At 32.0% G+C, this 17,530-nt stretch overlaps 1 protein-coding gene across 1 annotated transcript in view; it reads right to left on the minus strand.

Annotated features, from left to right (window-relative positions):
* LOC143060103 (uncharacterized) overlaps positions 1–14,246 on the minus strand; it is a 37,750-nt gene extending 23,504 nt beyond the window's left edge. The window contains exons 1-3 of the mRNA XM_076233535.1: positions 14,162–14,246; positions 3,195–3,512; positions 1,744–1,869 (exon numbers count right to left, since the gene is read on the minus strand). Of these exons, the coding sequence (XP_076089650.1) occupies positions 1,744–1,869; positions 3,195–3,512; positions 14,162–14,237 (520 nt within the window). The 5' untranslated portion in view covers positions 14,238–14,246. The remainder of the gene's footprint in view (positions 1–1,743; positions 1,870–3,194; positions 3,513–14,161) is intronic.
* Positions 14,247–17,530: the final 3,284 nt, after the last annotated feature.

Genomic DNA, 17,530 nt, shown 5'->3' on the forward strand with positions numbered 1-17,530 from the left:
TGAAATGACAAATAGACAATAATAGTGCATGACTTGATATATCAACGATATAAAGATGAGACGTAGAAACGGGGAAATGCGAGGCTCTGCCGATATTTTTCCCTGTTTCGGGCCGAAGGGTCCCAGCAGTCCAATCCATTATTCAAAATATCCATTTCATTATTCAAAATTGGCCATTTCTTAATTTTCACCGTAGAGTATTTCATTTTATATATATATATATGTTTTGGTATTCAGGTCGTGCATACACTGAACCAATGAATTTCTGTTAAAAATAGTTAGGAAAACCCACTAGTTTATCCTCCGAAACTAGATAAAATAAATCAAAATAATTACATTAGATGTATGTTTCATTATAATACTTTATTCTGATTGGCTAACTGCACATCACGTGTTATTCCTTAAGCAATTGCATTACTCAATAAAACTTTTCATTCATGATGACACGAGGTCCCACAATAAAGTGCACAGGTGAATTAAATAAAACAATTATAAAATGCGTGTTTTCATGATCATAGCTAAAAAAAAATGTAATTGTAAGTATTGAATGCTTCTTTTTGTAACTTCATAGGGTTGTAAAAGCGTTGACCGTGCGCACATTTTAGAATGAAGCGCTTCCGCGCTTCATACAAAATGTACTTCGGTCAACACTTTTACACCCCAATGAAGTTACAAAAAGAAGCATTCAATTCTAAATTAAAAATTTAAAGAGTGTTTTTATTTTAAAAAATCTGATATTAATTTGAATATGTGTTAGATAACACTAAAATAACGAATTTAGAAATACGGGATATACATGTAGCTATAGTGTCACAGGCAATTTTTATTTTTATTTCACTAGTCACCGCTTCAACTTGCAATTGAATAATGAAACATTAACTATTTCACTATTCCTTATTCATCACACACAAATGTAACATTAAATAGTGAATAGTGAACTGTTTCGTTATTCATTATTGAATTTTGAATTTTGAATAATGAAAAATGAATAATGGACGTACTCCAGCTTGGTATATTATTACGTGATTATTTCTGTATCGGCCTTGGTATTGGGCATACATGTAGGCCTGCTCTATTGGCCTGAGGCGAAGAAATATTCACGTAATAATATAATCATAGTATTGGCAAATGAAGTAAAATTTATTGTGAAATATCTTTGAAAACTTATCATCCAATAATCACTAGCATAATTGGTACTAATGTTTACTACAGCAGATGGCTTTTAGACAATTCAAGTGATGCCAACATATTTGACAAAACTTTTTACAAAAATTGAACAGCTGATTAAACTTAAAAGAACAAAAGGTACACCGAAGCCTGCTTAAATATAGAGCAGTTTGAATTATTTATATTGTAGGCACAACGCATATCATATTAACAGGTGATTTACGAAAAGATGAGGTTTAATTTTTTTAGAACAGTTTTTATTGATCAGCCACAGCCGACAGCATCAATTGTTTTTATATGTTTCATTTCTGTTATTTTTCTGTAAATTTTATTTAAATTATTTGAAAAATTAAAGTTGTTCCGTCCCCTGTACAGTATAGATTGCCTTAATCTATGTTTTCGGCATTGAAATTTATAAAACTTGTATTTGATGTGAGCAAACCAAACAGACAAAAAAAGTAAAACAGTAAAACAAAATGATAAAACTGTAATAGAGTTCATTGAAATTATATAACATGTAGACAAATAAATATCCTAGTCATAAAATAAAAAGAAAATCATTCTGTAAAACATTACCTATTTTAATTGATGTCCAACTAGTATTAAAGTCTGGAGTTGGAAAATGTTGTTCTCCCCAAACGCGAACTCTAGTTAGAACATTCGATTCGGTTTGCTGTTTTGGACCATTCCATTCTGCTCCACCTAAAAACAGAAATCGACATCAATATCAAAATATTTTTTTTTTTATCTTTTTTTATTTGTTCCTGGGATTTTTTATTTGCATTTTTCTACAGATATAAGAAGATGTTGTATGTGTGCCAACTCTCACATATCTCTTAGCTTTCTAGTACTTTTGTTGTAGGTAATTTCAAAATATGCATTCAATACCAATTTCAACACATTTATTTCTATTGGAAATTTATATCATGTTACTGTTGCCTTTATTTATCTTTATTGTTGATCGACACCGAAATAACTTTTGGGCGGTTATTATTAATGCCCATGGACAATGCAACGACTTTCAGACGGTTATCGGTAAGTTCAATGGACAATGTCAAGATTTCTGGACGATTATTGTTTATGTTTTTGAACAATGCAAAGACTTATCGTTAAATTCCATGGACAATGCAATGACTTCTAGACAATTATCGTTAAATTCCATTGACAATGCAATGACTTCTAGACAATTATCGTTAAATTTCATTGACAATGCAATGACTTCAAGACGGTCATCGTTTAGGTCCATGGACTATTCAATGACTTCCAGACGGTCATCGTTAACATCTAAGGACATTGCAATGACTTCCATGTGGTCATCGTTAAGTTCAAAGAAGAATGCAACAACCTTCAGGTGGTCATCGTTAGGTTCCAAGGACAATGCAATGACTTGCAGGCGGTTATCGATTCGATCCATAGATAACACAATGATTTACGGGCGGTTATTGTTAAGTGCCATGAACAATGCAATGACTTCCAGGTGGTAACCGATTCGATCCATAGAGAATGCAATGACTTCCAGACGGTCATCGTTAAGTTCCAAGGACAATGCAATGACTTGCAGGCGGTTATCGATTCGATCCATGGATAACGCAATGTTTTACGGGTGGTTATCGTTAAGTTCTATTGACAATGCAATGACTTCCAGACGTTCATCATTAAGTTCAAAGGACAATGCGATGACTTCCAAGTGGTCATCGATTAGATCAAAGGACAACGCAATGACTTTTGGCCAGTTAAAGTTACGATTCATACTACCGTTGTACGATTGGAATTTTTTTACAAAAGGTGTCACAGTAAAGATTGTTGTATGCAGAAAAGCAGTCGGCGAATTAGAGCACGGAAAAAAATAATTCAGTAGTAACTGTTGTACATTTCTAAAGATTTGAATAAAATTAAAAGCATTCGTTAGTTTTCAAAGAAATCTTTGTTAACGTACTTTACAGTAACGCTTAGTCATTAAAGTGCAAATGACTGTATAAAAGTTAAATTTGTAGAATCATAGTTTTGACATTCGTTAGCTTTTTTACCTGTGTATATTGCATTTCCTGATGGCTTCCCTGAATGTTTATTTGGAGCGTACATCATCACGGAGTCTTTATTATACTTATAAACCATCCCACCATAAGGAAGCGCCATTGAGTCATCTCGCTGTGCTGCAGCTATTCCAGGGAAAAAATAACCGGTGTCTGACCCTGTTTGAGGTTTAACTTGTACGTCTACCCTTATTGGTAAATCGTTTAGATTATGGTTCCAAACGTGGTATGAAAGACTGTTGTCTTGGGAGCGCATTGGTATCCATCCGCTGATATGGTTTGTTGTTTGTAACTTTGTGCCCCAAGAAACAACTGAAATAGACAATACTGATTTTTAAAACATTTAATTCTTAAGACATATACACTTATACTTAATTAATGATATTAATCATAACCTCATTGGTTGATATCTTTGGCGGAAGTACATGTGATACATCCTCATTCTTTCAATATCCAAGCTGTGGGAAGGTCGTGCTCCACGTGTTGTCGGAAAAGTAACTATATTCTTTAACTTTTACTTTCATTTGCCTTGGTGGCAATATAGCCTTGGTGGCTTTAAGACCTTGGTGGTCATTTATATATGCCTTGGTGGCAAAAGACCTAGGTGGTCATTTATATATGCCTTGATGGCAATAGACCTAGGTGGTCATTTTTATATGCCTTTGTGGCAATAGACCTAGGTGGTAATTTTTATAATTTTTTACATTTGCCTTGATGGCAATATTAAATTAAAAATACTAGCCTTTGGGGCGTCAAGACCTTGGTGGTCATTTATATTTGCCTTGACGGCTTCTTGATAGAACTAGATAGTAATGTTTGACCTTGGTGGCAAAATGTTTTGGGATTTGGACCTTGGCCGGTAGTTATTATCAACCCAGGTGGTCAGATATTTGTTATGCCGTAAACGCAGGACAAAGTGCTATCGCTATATAAAATATATGTGGAAGTGGGGGTTCTGGACATTTTCGGAACCTGTAATTGAAAGGAGAATAATAAATTGTTTATAGCGTATTACTACTAAATAGTTTCTTTTGTTTCTTTTCATTGATAATTACATCGTACATACTGATAAAAATGCTCTTTAAAGACTTTGTTAGAAAAGAAAAGAAATATTGAGAAAGTGAAATAATTTAGTGTGACATGTCACTTGATATTATTGTTATTTACCGGAGTGATGTGTATTGAATTATGAGGTGTCTTCGTCGAGGTCCGCGTTCAGCGGTCTGTTTGATTGTTCATAAAATTGAATAGAATGAATGGGGAAAATACGGATATATTAACACTTAATTATGTATGTCTGTGTTGAGAAAGGCAAAAGAAGTCAATATGGCACGGTATTAAAAAAAAATAATAATAATAATAATAATAATAATAATAATTGATGGAAGCAGCTTTATGGTCAAATGAACCTATTAAGTAATTCTAATAATTTGTCCGTAATTTCATGTTGATGTGTTAAAATGTGTCACATAAATCTGTTGTCTTGGCAGATTAAATAATGATTGTACTATTTTTTGTTTTGTTTAATAAATATATATGTTGAATGATTTTGTATACTAGTACAAATGTATACTGAAATTTTATTTATGGTTAAATTTTTTAATTTAAATTTCTTTGTCTACAGTTCGAGGGACACTGATTCCCTAGTGGTTTTTCCACGTGGATTGTAGGCAAAGGGATTTTTCCTTTTCGAAGTGTGATTAATGCTGTCTTAAGTACAAATAAACAGCTTGTTATTGGTTAATATATTTTCAGCAGAGTTGTGAAGAATCAAGTGGAAATACAATTGTCAATATTCCTGATTAGGAAGTAAAATGTGTGTTTGATTCAACAGCAGTAAAGAAAGAGACAAGCCAGCATAGGTTACACTTGGAGGTGAAGTCCCTTTGCTTACAAGCTTTCCATATGCCGAAGATGTTATTAAAAATGACAATGTTCATTTTGATATGATTTCATTGCCTTAACTCGAACTTTAAAAGTCTATGTGGTCAAATTCATGAGAATTTATTGGATTGTGAAGTATTTATACAGAACTGTGTACATGTATCTTGAAATTTTTAGAAGTGTTTTAAAGTAATTAAGGAATAATATTTAATAAAAATGTTAAAAGATATTTTTGTTTTGAGTATTGGGAATACTATTACTTCGGGGAAAGCCTTGCTAGTGATGTAATTTGAGATTGGCCTGCAAATATGCTGGATGGACTATAGAGTTTTCTATGCCCATAACTTAACATGAACTGGATGCAAGATTATATCAATCACTGAGGATATGTGTATAACCTCATTGGTTGATATCTTTGGCGGAAGTACATGTGATACATCCTCATTCTTTCAATATCCAAGTGGTGGTTGGTTTAAGGGCTAGGTTTGGTCAGGCAAAACATATTGCCTATTGCCTGTTTGGGTTGATGAGAATCTTGATAAGTTCCCCCCTCTCCCACCCATAAGTACCTAAATGTGGATTTGTTTTTTATATTCATATTTTAATATTGGTATTACATGTATGAATTTTGGGTTGATGAGTACGAGAAAACATTAAAAAAAAAAAACATAAGCATTACCATGGGATCATGTTGATGGAACACTCCTTCGCTTTATCGATTTTTAAGGGAAAGGTCAAATAGGTCAAAAAGTAAGATCACAAAAATACCGAACTTAGAGGAAAATCAATTCGGCAAGTCCATAATCACATGGCAAAATCAAATAAAAACGCATCAAAAACGAATGGACAAGAACTGTCATATTCCTGACTTAGTACAGGCATTTTCAATTGTAAAAATGGTGGATTAAACCTGGTTTTATAGCGCTAACCCTCTCACTTTGATGACAGTCTCATCAAATTCCGTTATATTTACATTGATGCGTAAACTAAACAGACCCAATAAATAAAAGTCAAAATATGGGTACATCAATCATCATCGTATAACAATCAAGTGTATTGGTATGTCTGTGCTTACTTTTTCATTACAATGGTAAAAATAAGATTATATATCTCGGATGACAATAATGTTGATTAAAATGCTTAATTTTATGAGTTCCAGAGTAGTTGTATAAGAAACAACTGCGCACTTTATCCAGTGAGCTCTTGTGCATTGCATTGTGCATATAGTAGTCCACATTTTGGTTTCTGAAACGTATAGTCCAAGATATTATCTTGTATTCGGTTCTTTCCTCTAGAGTTTTCTATGCCCATAACTTAACATGAACTGGATGCAAGATTATATCAATCACTGAGGATATGTGTATATCAATGATATAGGGTGTTATACTTGATTTTAGCAATATGTATACGATGAAACCTGCTATAAAGAAAGTCTCTAATAGTAAGCACAACTCTTTTTTGTCGGGTCATTCTAAGTCTCCTTGCTTAGTTGTAGTAAAACTTTTGTATTTTAAACCTCAATTTAGAGTCCATCTCTCTTATAATGTCATTTTTTTCTGATTGAAAGAGTGACTGATAAATAAATATTTTACTGTATCATGAAACAATATTTCTGTTCTCAAACGCGATTATTTGTTCTCTCGTGATATGGCTATTGACGCGATCGTTTTATCAAAATTCCTAATTAACGTTTGAATTATATGCAAATAACAGCAGAACAAAACATGGAACAAAAACTAAAAGTACATGATCTGTTCCAGAATTACAAAGCGTGCAGTCTTATTATTTGGATGAATCACTGCATTGTTAAACGTTGCTTAAAAAACCTATCATGTGAAATGTAAAATACTACAACAAAAGAAAACGTCATGCATTTATTAATTTCCAGAATACAGAAAAAGGAGTTCATTGTTCCGAAGGTAAAGTTAAATGGGTTTGGCTGTTCTTTGTCGCAACCATTTTCGTTTTTTAGGCTCTCAAATGTTGTATATCATTGGTTTGCCAAATTTTGGTACTGGTACTTAAATAAATTTATCCTAAAAATAGGTTTGACCTTACAGTTGAATTGGCATATTACATGTATGTATATTGTATTTGGTTTGTGAGTGCATGGGATACAAATAGAATATTAAACTTTTTTCTGTGAAAGGAACAAAACATTTGTTTTCACAAAGCTGCCTTATGGGTATTTGAAGAGATGATTCTGATCATGGATGACATTTTGTGTTCCAAGTTTTTATACGACCGCCAAAATTAAAATTTGTAGTATATTGCTATCATGTTGTCGGCGTCGTCGTCAGCGTCGTCCGCGAAGACAAATGTTTTCTGAAAAATAACTTAAGTATAAGTATTTAGAATCAATAGCAGTTTAACACAAGGTTTATAACCACTAAAGGAAGGTTTGGGATTGATTTGGGGCGGGGAAAGGGAGGGGGTGGGGTTATGGCTCACACCATTTCGGAATTAGGCGCAAAAAAAGGGGAATTATAAAAATTTACAGACTTATCTTATTTCAGTTTTTTTTAGATTCCTTCACACAAGACGAATGGAAAAAAGTTTTCATAATTAACCCATTGTGATAAAATTTTAAAATAATTCTTTTGTTTCAATTTATGAACCAGCTGACTTCGGTTCTCCACCGATGGCGCATGTGTGAATTGTCGTTTAAAACATATAGAAAAAATTACCAACTATTTCACGAGCAATGGGAATCAATAATGAATATTATATTGTGTGCGCACTTGATAATAACTGTTGTGTCGTCTTGCTTATGCTTGACTTATCTGCTGCATTTAACACTATCGACCATACAATACTTCTCAATCGTTTAGAGTTTTCATTTGGGATAACTGATGAGGCACTGTTGTGGTTGAAATCATATTTGACAGATAGAACTCAGCGTGTTTCTATCGGATCGGTACAATCGGATGATATCAGACTCGGCTTTGGTGTACCACAAGGCTCTGTGTTGGGACCAAAACTTTTCTGTATGTTTGCCAAACCAGTCGGAGAAATTTGAAGGCGACATGGGATGTCTTACCATTCATACGCTGACGACACGCAAGTGTATCAAGTCATTAAACCTCTTGGAGACTGGTCGGACCTCTCCAATCGTCTTGAGAACTGTTTGTCGGATATCAGTGCATGGATGAGTATCAACATGCTTAAATTAAACCAAGACAAAATCGAATTAATTGTGTTTGCACCAAAACAACAACTAAAGCAACTATCCAGTTTCCAACTAGCATTCGATGGAACTATATTGACTGATGCTTCTTGTGTGAAAAATCTTGGATTTTATTTTGACAAAACACTCAGCATGGAACAACAAGGTAGTGCAACGACAAAAGCATGTTTTCATCAGATACGAAATATTGGTCGCATTAGATCCCTGATTACAGATGAGGCATGTAAGACTCTAGTGTGCTCACTCGTTACATCACGACTAGATTATGGTAATGCGCTGTTATACGGAACAAATAGCTGTGTAATAACAAAACTACAGCGTGTGCAAAATACCGCAGCACGGCTAATAACGCGCAAGAGAAAATACGATTCAATAACACCTGTTCTCATTTCATTGCACTGGTTACCGGTTCATTTTCGTTGTCAGTACAAACTCCTGCTGTACATTTTTAAAGCAATTCATGGCAAGGCACCATCATACCTACAGGAATTAGTTGAACATTACAAACCTGGTAGAGCCTTGCAATCGGAGAAAAGCATGCTGTTACGACTACCAAACGATGTAAGGACAAAACGCTATGGTGAACGACGGTTCGATATTGCCGCACCAACTCTTTGGAACAGCTTACCTTCATCCTTACGAAATGAACAATCTCTTGACGTTTTTAAAAAGGATCTTAAGACATATTTTTTCCGAAGTGCTTTCATTGATTTTTTGTAAATTTTGAAATTTATGAACAATTTGTTTTACCAGTTGATTGTATTGTGAACTTTTACTTAATAATTTTTAATACTTGAGTCACTGTGGTTTAATGATAATCATTATTTTAAATTTATACAGAGGAAATTTTAAATTTTTCTTAACTCATTTTTATTTTTTTTGAAACTTTTTACTTTTCTTTCATTTTGATTAATTTTAAATTTTTTATATTTTTTGTGTGGGTTGTACATTCTTTTATATTATTCTATTTAACCGACAATCAATGTTTTCATTTTACACGCCAATGCTCAGAAATTGTATTTATGTGATTGTATATTTTGCTTTTACCTTATGTATCTTATTTTTTGTTTATTCATGTTAAGCGCTTAGGGTAATTTTTCAAATTATATAATGCGCTATATAAATATTGTATAATAATAATAATAATAATAACATTATAAACTCGTACCAATGAACCCGTAGCAAAGAATGTAAGTTTGCCATTATATATTATGAAATTTTAACATTTAACATGCACAATGACATAAAAAAAATTCAGATTAACTTTTTGAAATCAAAATTTGTCACATATGAAAATGTACACATAACATGTGTTACATGTACTAGTAGAAGACATTCATATTTGCATGTTAGTTGTTAGGTACAGTATAAAGATAGACTTTATTAAATCTTAATCTCATAAAACTAACCAAAATATCTCAATAACTACTTAATATATATACATGAATGGATTAACACACTTTCTAATAAAAAACAGTTCAAAATATAGTTCATCAAATATTTCCAAATTTGAATATTTATCATATTAGTTTTCATTTGTAAATCGATTTATCAACATGTTTGGGATTTAAATATTGTTATTTTTTAAATTACACATTATGAATAAAAAGTTTAAGAAATTCATTTTATAACTTTATATTCTTCAATGCAAGTAAAATCATCGATTGGACTGTTTTTTTTAGAAATTGCATTTCAGTTAAAATATTTCACAAACGCACGTGTCGTCTACATACCATAAATGACCCTCAAATCAAAATAGTTATTAAGCCAAACAAGTATAAAGTTGAAGAGCATTGAAAACCCTAAAATTCCAAGTTGTGCCAAATACGGCCAAGGAATTTTATGTTTGGGATAAAAAAAATCCTTCCGGTTTTTCGAAACACTTATTAAACAGGAAATTTATAAAATGACCACATAATTGATATTCAGTGTGGTTTAGTGGTTACCGCATCGGACTTCTTACACAAGGGTTCTTGCTTCGATCCTCGTGCAGGGGAGAAAATTTCAGGGAATAAATATTCGGCTCTCCCTGGACACCATTTGCAATTATGATCCGGAGAAACGATGATAGTCCGTCGGAAGCGGACGATAAATGGCTGACCCGTGTTAAGAGGAATCATTATCTCTTGCAAGTACGATACCCTTGTAGATGTCGAAAAAGAGCATGCTAATGCCGCTACAAGGCAGCACTCGCAACTGCAAAGTGGAAGGTTGTAATAACTTGTTTACCAATTTACTACAAAATAAAAACGTCTTAACTAATTGTTTTTCATGTCAACACCGAAAATCTGCCTACTAGGCTGCTGATACCCTCGGGACGAAACGAATGGATTGGTTTAACCCATGATCTTCAATCGTATATTAGATAATATTTTAAAAAGCAGTTAGTTTGGTTAAATGATGCAAAAATATTTCAGTATAACAACAAAAAGTTGAAATACATTGTATTAATCATAATTTGTATTAACTTTCAGATAATTCACTTAACAATGATCATGATTCTTTCTAATAATAACTTGAAAAAAATTTAGATTGTTATTTACTTTGAGTTGAGCTTTTAAACATGATGTAAACTTTGCAGATAACATTTCAGAAACGACTCTTGTTTTGCATGTCATTTGTCAGGTACAATTATATCAACAAAAAACTTCATTAAATGCATGTTTTTATCAAATGTATGCATTAATAAATATGTTATCATTTTAACATATGTTAAAATTATCAAAGATATCAGGTCTGATATAATGTATAATGGGGTTAACACATATTCAATAAACAACACGGTTGAAAATATAGTGAATTAAATATTTATAGTGTATAAAAATGCATTGTTATTGTAAATCGGTCAGTCAACATAGGTTAAATTGAAACGTGCTGAAATTTATAAATTGTAAGAGTTAAGTTTATTTGGTTTCTTTATGAATTACCACTGTGGTTTGTTTGAAGCATGAGTGCCTCAAGTTTAAGAGGTCTTGGGTTCGAATACCGGTGCAATTACTATGGTATAAAAAGAAAAGCAATTGTATTTGCTGATTCTCGGTTAACTTGGCGGCTTTTAGTAGCAAGAAAAAAAATATTAAGAACAATGAGCCCGGTAGAGTGACATTTACCGGCGATCTGTTTTTTTGTGAAGTATTACGTTACAAATATGGCTGGCTAAGCATGTCGGTCTTGTACAACAAAGTAGTCGTCGCAGTATGCGAGACAAAAGGATTACTATCCGACAACAGCAGCGGTTGGCGGTAAAAACTAATTGTATAAAGGTTTATATTTCAGAAGGTTGAAGACCTAGATGCTTAATACCTTGTATCCATATACTTCATGTTAATAATTTCTGTCTAGCATGTCTATTGCCCATGACCTCATTTTCATGGTTCAGTGACCGCTTAATAAGAGTAATGATTAGTTGTAATTGGTATATGGGTTCTTTACAACGTTGTCATATAATCAGGTGTATGGAATGATTGCCTTGGGTACATGTCAATTTGGCAGGTTTAATTTCACCGAGTCAGACCTTATTTTCATGGTTCATTGTTCAATGTTAAACTTTGTGTTTTTGGTCTGTTTTACAAGTACTATGAGCTATATGTTAACTATATTTGGAGAATGGAACAATTATAGATGTACATGTCTGTGTGACTGTGACAGGATTTCTCAGACATATACCTAATTGTCATGGATCTTTAAAAAAAAATAAGTTTATATGATACTTGAAGTAAAACCTTGATCTTTAAGACTTGCAATATAAACTCAATTGTCATTAAAGCATGCTACACATTTCGTTTTTGGGACAGGATGATAAAATAAAGATAAATTCGTCTTTTTTCAAAAGAAATTGTGGGAAACGCTTTCCAAATCTCAATTAAATAATAAAAGCATAAATATTATTTAAATATACTTGAAATGTCTAAATATGGGTTTCATTTAACTTGAGGTATCGTGTCTCATAACACTTACCTCACTTTAATCAAATGGTCGTAACTACAATGAGGCAAATATCTCTTTTGGGAAATTTCAAAACCAAAAGCTTGTCTTTATATCAAATTGTTTTCTCGGCGAGTGTCTTGCAAGAAGCAAGTTCTGTTCTCCCTCGTACGTAGCCCCTTTTTTTCCCGATCCGTGTTTCTTAATTATTTTTTGTTTTCAGTGTTATTTGTCTTATTGTTTGTCGTTTGGTGTTTTATCTGTTTCTGGGTTTGTCTTTTGTTCATTGATCTTCTGTATTCTCTTAGTGCAGCCATACTTGACTATGATAATTACATTTTTGCTTTATCCTACATATTGGTCTTTTGATGTTGTTTTTGAAAACTAAAGTCTTACACTGAATCTATACATTTTGCTTAGAGACCAAAATATTGTCAAAAAATGAAACTTTGAAAGCGACGAGGCAACGGTACTATTGAGCAATTAAAACTTATTGGGGATGTGCTTTGTTTATTATTTACAGCTAACGACCGTTTAAAGTCTTAATTATGAAATTTAACAATATGTTATTTCTGTTGCTGCCATAAGGAAGTGCCTACGAAAAATATATTCTAAGATAACGTATGGATTGCTCTTTGTTAATCAAATAACGAAACAAAGTATGAAACAGAACAACAAGAGGGATTATGGTGATGTCAGTTTTGTTGTTTCATGATAAATATAACGTTTATTTTCATTCCATATTAAAAAATAAATTAATGATAGAAAAAATGAAAAAAAAAAAAAAATTGGGGATATTAAATGCAGTTGCAGACAAGTCATTATTGTTATTAGACTTGGATGGGTTTTGCTTGAAGCATAGGTTAAAACATACTTTCCGTGATTTTCCTGTGAATTTGCAAAATATAATGGTAAGATACCAAAGTCTGCTAAAATATACCCCTTTGGTATACGTATTTCGTATCCCGAATTCCTTCTAGCGTCCGGTAGTAAAACCGATGCTGATGGCTCGTCCATCTAAAATTGCGGGATGAATAAATACGGACCCAGGTTCAGTCGAAAATGCGTAAATTCCAATGCCATTTTTAAGAGTGTCTTTTCATGCGAAAAACATGCAACAAAATTGATGGGTTCGGTTGTATACAAAATACGCTGCTATTCAACATTTTTGTTCATTTTATAGCGACAGACAAAATTGTCCGTCCATCCATTCGGTCGAACTATTCTTTTTTAAAACCTACTCACGGAAATTGTCAATAATTCAATTTTGTATTTTCGTAAATGTTATTGAAATATTATTTTTTTTGCCACTGAATATTAAGCAAATAACAATCAATTATAAATCGATTTTCATTCAGTAATGCCAGCCGACAAAATCTGAACCAAAGAACTTTTTTAAGTCTGAAATATTGCCGATGCTTCCCTTGTACGATATGTGGTGATGTAGTGATTCTTATTGTCTATTTGTGGCTGCGAATTTTTCTTATGCAAAAACACCAAAAACAAAGGAGAGTACAACAATAACCTTCAAACTTCAAAGTCAAACTCACGAAAAATTCAACATTAGTGCTGGGAGCAAATTTTATATTTTGTTAATTGGTTGTTACATGTATTTTTAGTTTATTTTAGAGGGGGTGATAAAGTGGTCAGTTTCTTTTACATTAGGATATTTACAAAATGAAAGTGCAATAAGACACGAATTTGATACAGGTACTGGTACAAATGTACATATTGTCAAACACACTCACACATAAAAATATAAAAGCAGTTCAGCTGTATTTGTTGTTTGTTTGTTTGTTTGAGTTTTATTTTCCTGTCATCTTATACTAAGTCTATTTCTATTATTAAAAATTATTTTCATTTTGAGTTTCTTTTCTATAGAAAAAAAATATTTACAAACAAAATATGCTTGAAGGTCTGTCTCTCTGTAATTGAAGAACCACACAAAGTTATAAAATAATGTTACCTTCATCTGGGAAAATAATCACAGAAAATAGTATTAACAAACTTTCATACGTGTAAGCCTTTGTTAAACCTTCCATTTCAATATAAGGGACAGAATGAAGTTTGAGATCAATAGCTCAGTTATGTTATTAAATGATAACGTTTTTAATAATTTGTCATATTCAAATACTTTTTCATAATATGAGGTCTTAAGAACGGATTTCATTGTTCAGATTCGTGCGCGGTATTAATCATATTTATTTACGTTATCTTTCGATCTTGCAACTGTGTTTTTTTTTATTCATTACGACATTTCAATTGCACATTTATTTCTAATGACCGCTCCATAGAGTTGAATTAAACAGTACACTAGATACAATATAGACATGTTGTCATATGTATATACATTTTTTTCTTCAAAAATCAAGGAAGTCTGGTACCTGCAAATCGATCTAATTATTCCCCAAGGAATGTTGGAAAACGACGAAGGCTGCTAATCGTTGTAAGAATTTCAGTATGGTAACTTACAAATTCTCATTACAGTACATCCTCTATTTTGTCTTACCTACATTTGATAATTTTTATCGAGGTTACCAGATGAACTTCACTGATCGTGTCCTTGGTTTGTTCGGTTAGCATCAAAGGCTTGTCTATAATATCTTTTAGAACCTGCATGCGGCCGTTAAGAAGTGTGGAGGCCAAATAAGTTTTTCTAGAATACCACCGTGTATGCCCGTGACAAATGTTAAGGAAGCTAAAATTGTAAAAAAAAATCTTCTTTACTCACCGAAATCCATTGAAAGAATCACAGACAAAGCTAAAATGACACTACATGGTAAGCTTTCCCTCATTCTAGCTGCCATTTTTTCATGCCAATAATAAAATCAGATCGGAGCATTTTTATTATGCAAAGTCATGTAACGTCTTTAAACATTTGGTTACAACATCTTTTTCTGTAGACAAAAGATGTAATTGTGTATCATATAAAACCCGTCGTTCTTAGTAGACTCATTAAATAGATGTCAACACAGACATTTTACAAAGAAGATGAGCCTGGAAATTAGTATGAAATGAAAACAAATATAATGTAGTAAGAAACGGTTTAATTTCAACAGTTTATATCAGTAATTTTATCCTCATCAATCAAATTTATAATCTTTTGGTTAGGTCCTTATCACAATTCATCTTATAAGTTATGATTGTACTTTTCATGAAAACAGTGAAGAATTTTGTGACGTTAGTAATTTCATAAAGTACATCTGTTATGAACAAAAAACAAACTACATTTCATCATTTGAAACAACTGCCAGTCTCAGAATAGAAGAAGTGAAAACTCTTTTTTGTTTCATATATTTGTTCTTTATAAAGCAGAAATGATCATAAAAATAATCATGATATTTTTTTACTATCTTATTGTCTTTTTTGACAGGAATGTGACCTAGATATTCTTTATTAAAAAGATTCTCGCATTAGTAACATTGTCTATAGCCACCATCACATTACATTGTAGGTTATATTTTACCTCTGACATTTACAAAATATATATTCCTTCTGTTAGTTTAAAAATGTAGTCTTTATCTACCGATGATATAAATAATTTGGTATGAGGTGTCTTTGTGGTAAGGATACACATTTCTCTTTCATGATAGTTGGTTCTCGTCATCATTAATGAAGATTACTACAGAAAATGACGAATTCAGAGAGTATTTTTTTTTTATTATGTTTCTGGTAGCGTGTTTAGACCGTGTATATTTACGCCAAACATTTTTTATTTTAAGCTGAACAAATAGATTTTGAAAATACCCTACAAATTTTAAAATTTATTGGTTTGATAAATGTAACAAACATCTGTTGAAGTCACTTCTGAAAAATCATTTTCGTTATGAGAATTGAAATTTGTAATTTTCATGACATTACATTATTTAATTTCACGAGGATAATATTAAAAGTAATGATAAGTTTGTCTTAAAAAGATTTCATCTTATCAACAGTTTGAATAAATTAAAACATTTGAATTTGATTGTTTTAGAAAAGAAACAAATTTAAATCTCCATCTTAAGGACAAAATATTGAAATTGCTAACCTTAAGCATTTTTCAATTTGCCATAAAATATTGAAAAATGAAAAATGCTAAAACGTGGAGCATTTTTCAATTTGCCTTTAAAAATTGAAAAATGAAAAATGCTCCAACGTGGAGCATTTTTCAATTTGCCTTCAAAAATCAAAAAATGAAAAATGCTCCAATCTGGAGCATTTTTCAATTTGCCCTTAAAAATTGAAAAATGAAAAATGCTCTAATGTGGATCATTTTTCAATTTGCTTTGAAATATTGAAAAATGAAAAATGTTGAATTTTCATCTTTAATTTTTTTTCCTCAAAAATGAATATGTTTTTTTTTGTGTTGAGGATTTTTCAATTTGTTTAATCAAAGTTTTGTTTTTATGCTTTAAATATAATACACATATGTGTATGTGTGAACCCGTGTATACACATTTATTACCTTACCCCGAAAAGATAGGAGAACAACAACGCACCAGCAAAATTGTGTGATGTGGCGCATGATTATTATGCAAAAAGTTATTGTTATTTCCCTTGCTTAAAACCCTTAACTTTATATATCCCTATTTTGTTATTCACATTCAGGTTAACTACATATTCTTTTATATCTGTTAAATCAAATGAATATTGGTTTGTTTAATTCATTGATAGAGATATTTATTTTTACTCCAAAGTTTAGTATTTGCACCGTTGCAAAACATTTGTAAACTTCTTTAAAAAGTTAATATAAATTTAAGATAACATCTGAGCAATACCGACACCCATAGATCAAGGCTTAAATAACTCTGGTCGTATCAACACGGTTCGGTTATTGCCATTAAAGGATTTAGCATAGCGGAAAGCAATTACAATATGCCCTAAAAAAAAACTCAACGACAGAATACTTTTTGCTTCACCAAAGCTGAGAGCCATTCGTCAATAAATAGTAAATGAAAAATATTGTAACATAAGATTTCGTACTTTCATGCAATTGCTACGGATTTGGTGATACCCTCGTTGACAACCTAGAAAATATGAAAAGATAAAAACAACACCTAGGAAAGCTGTTCTGTTCCCAGTCTCTCTGTATAAGGTTGATTAATATGCCATTTTCCTTCCAAATACAGCTCATTTTGGAAGTCATTGAATGCTCCCTTTCTTAACTAGATAAAATGAATTAAATAATTTGTTCACTGGTTGTTTTTTTTTTGGGGGGGGGGGTAGTATTACTTAGCTATTTTAATACCAATAGTGCTTTAACATTTGGCATCCATCGTCTCTGTTTACAACTAGAACAAGCTGTGGTTTACATCACCGAATCTCAATCAGAATTACTAATGCTAAATGTTGGTCC

The sequence above is a fragment of the Mytilus galloprovincialis genome, unplaced genomic scaffold (assembly GCF_965363235.1).
Source record: "Mytilus galloprovincialis unplaced genomic scaffold, xbMytGall1.hap1.1 HAP1_SCAFFOLD_66, whole genome shotgun sequence".
In the NCBI taxonomy this organism is placed as follows: Eukaryota; Metazoa; Mollusca; class Bivalvia; order Mytilida; family Mytilidae; genus Mytilus; species Mytilus galloprovincialis.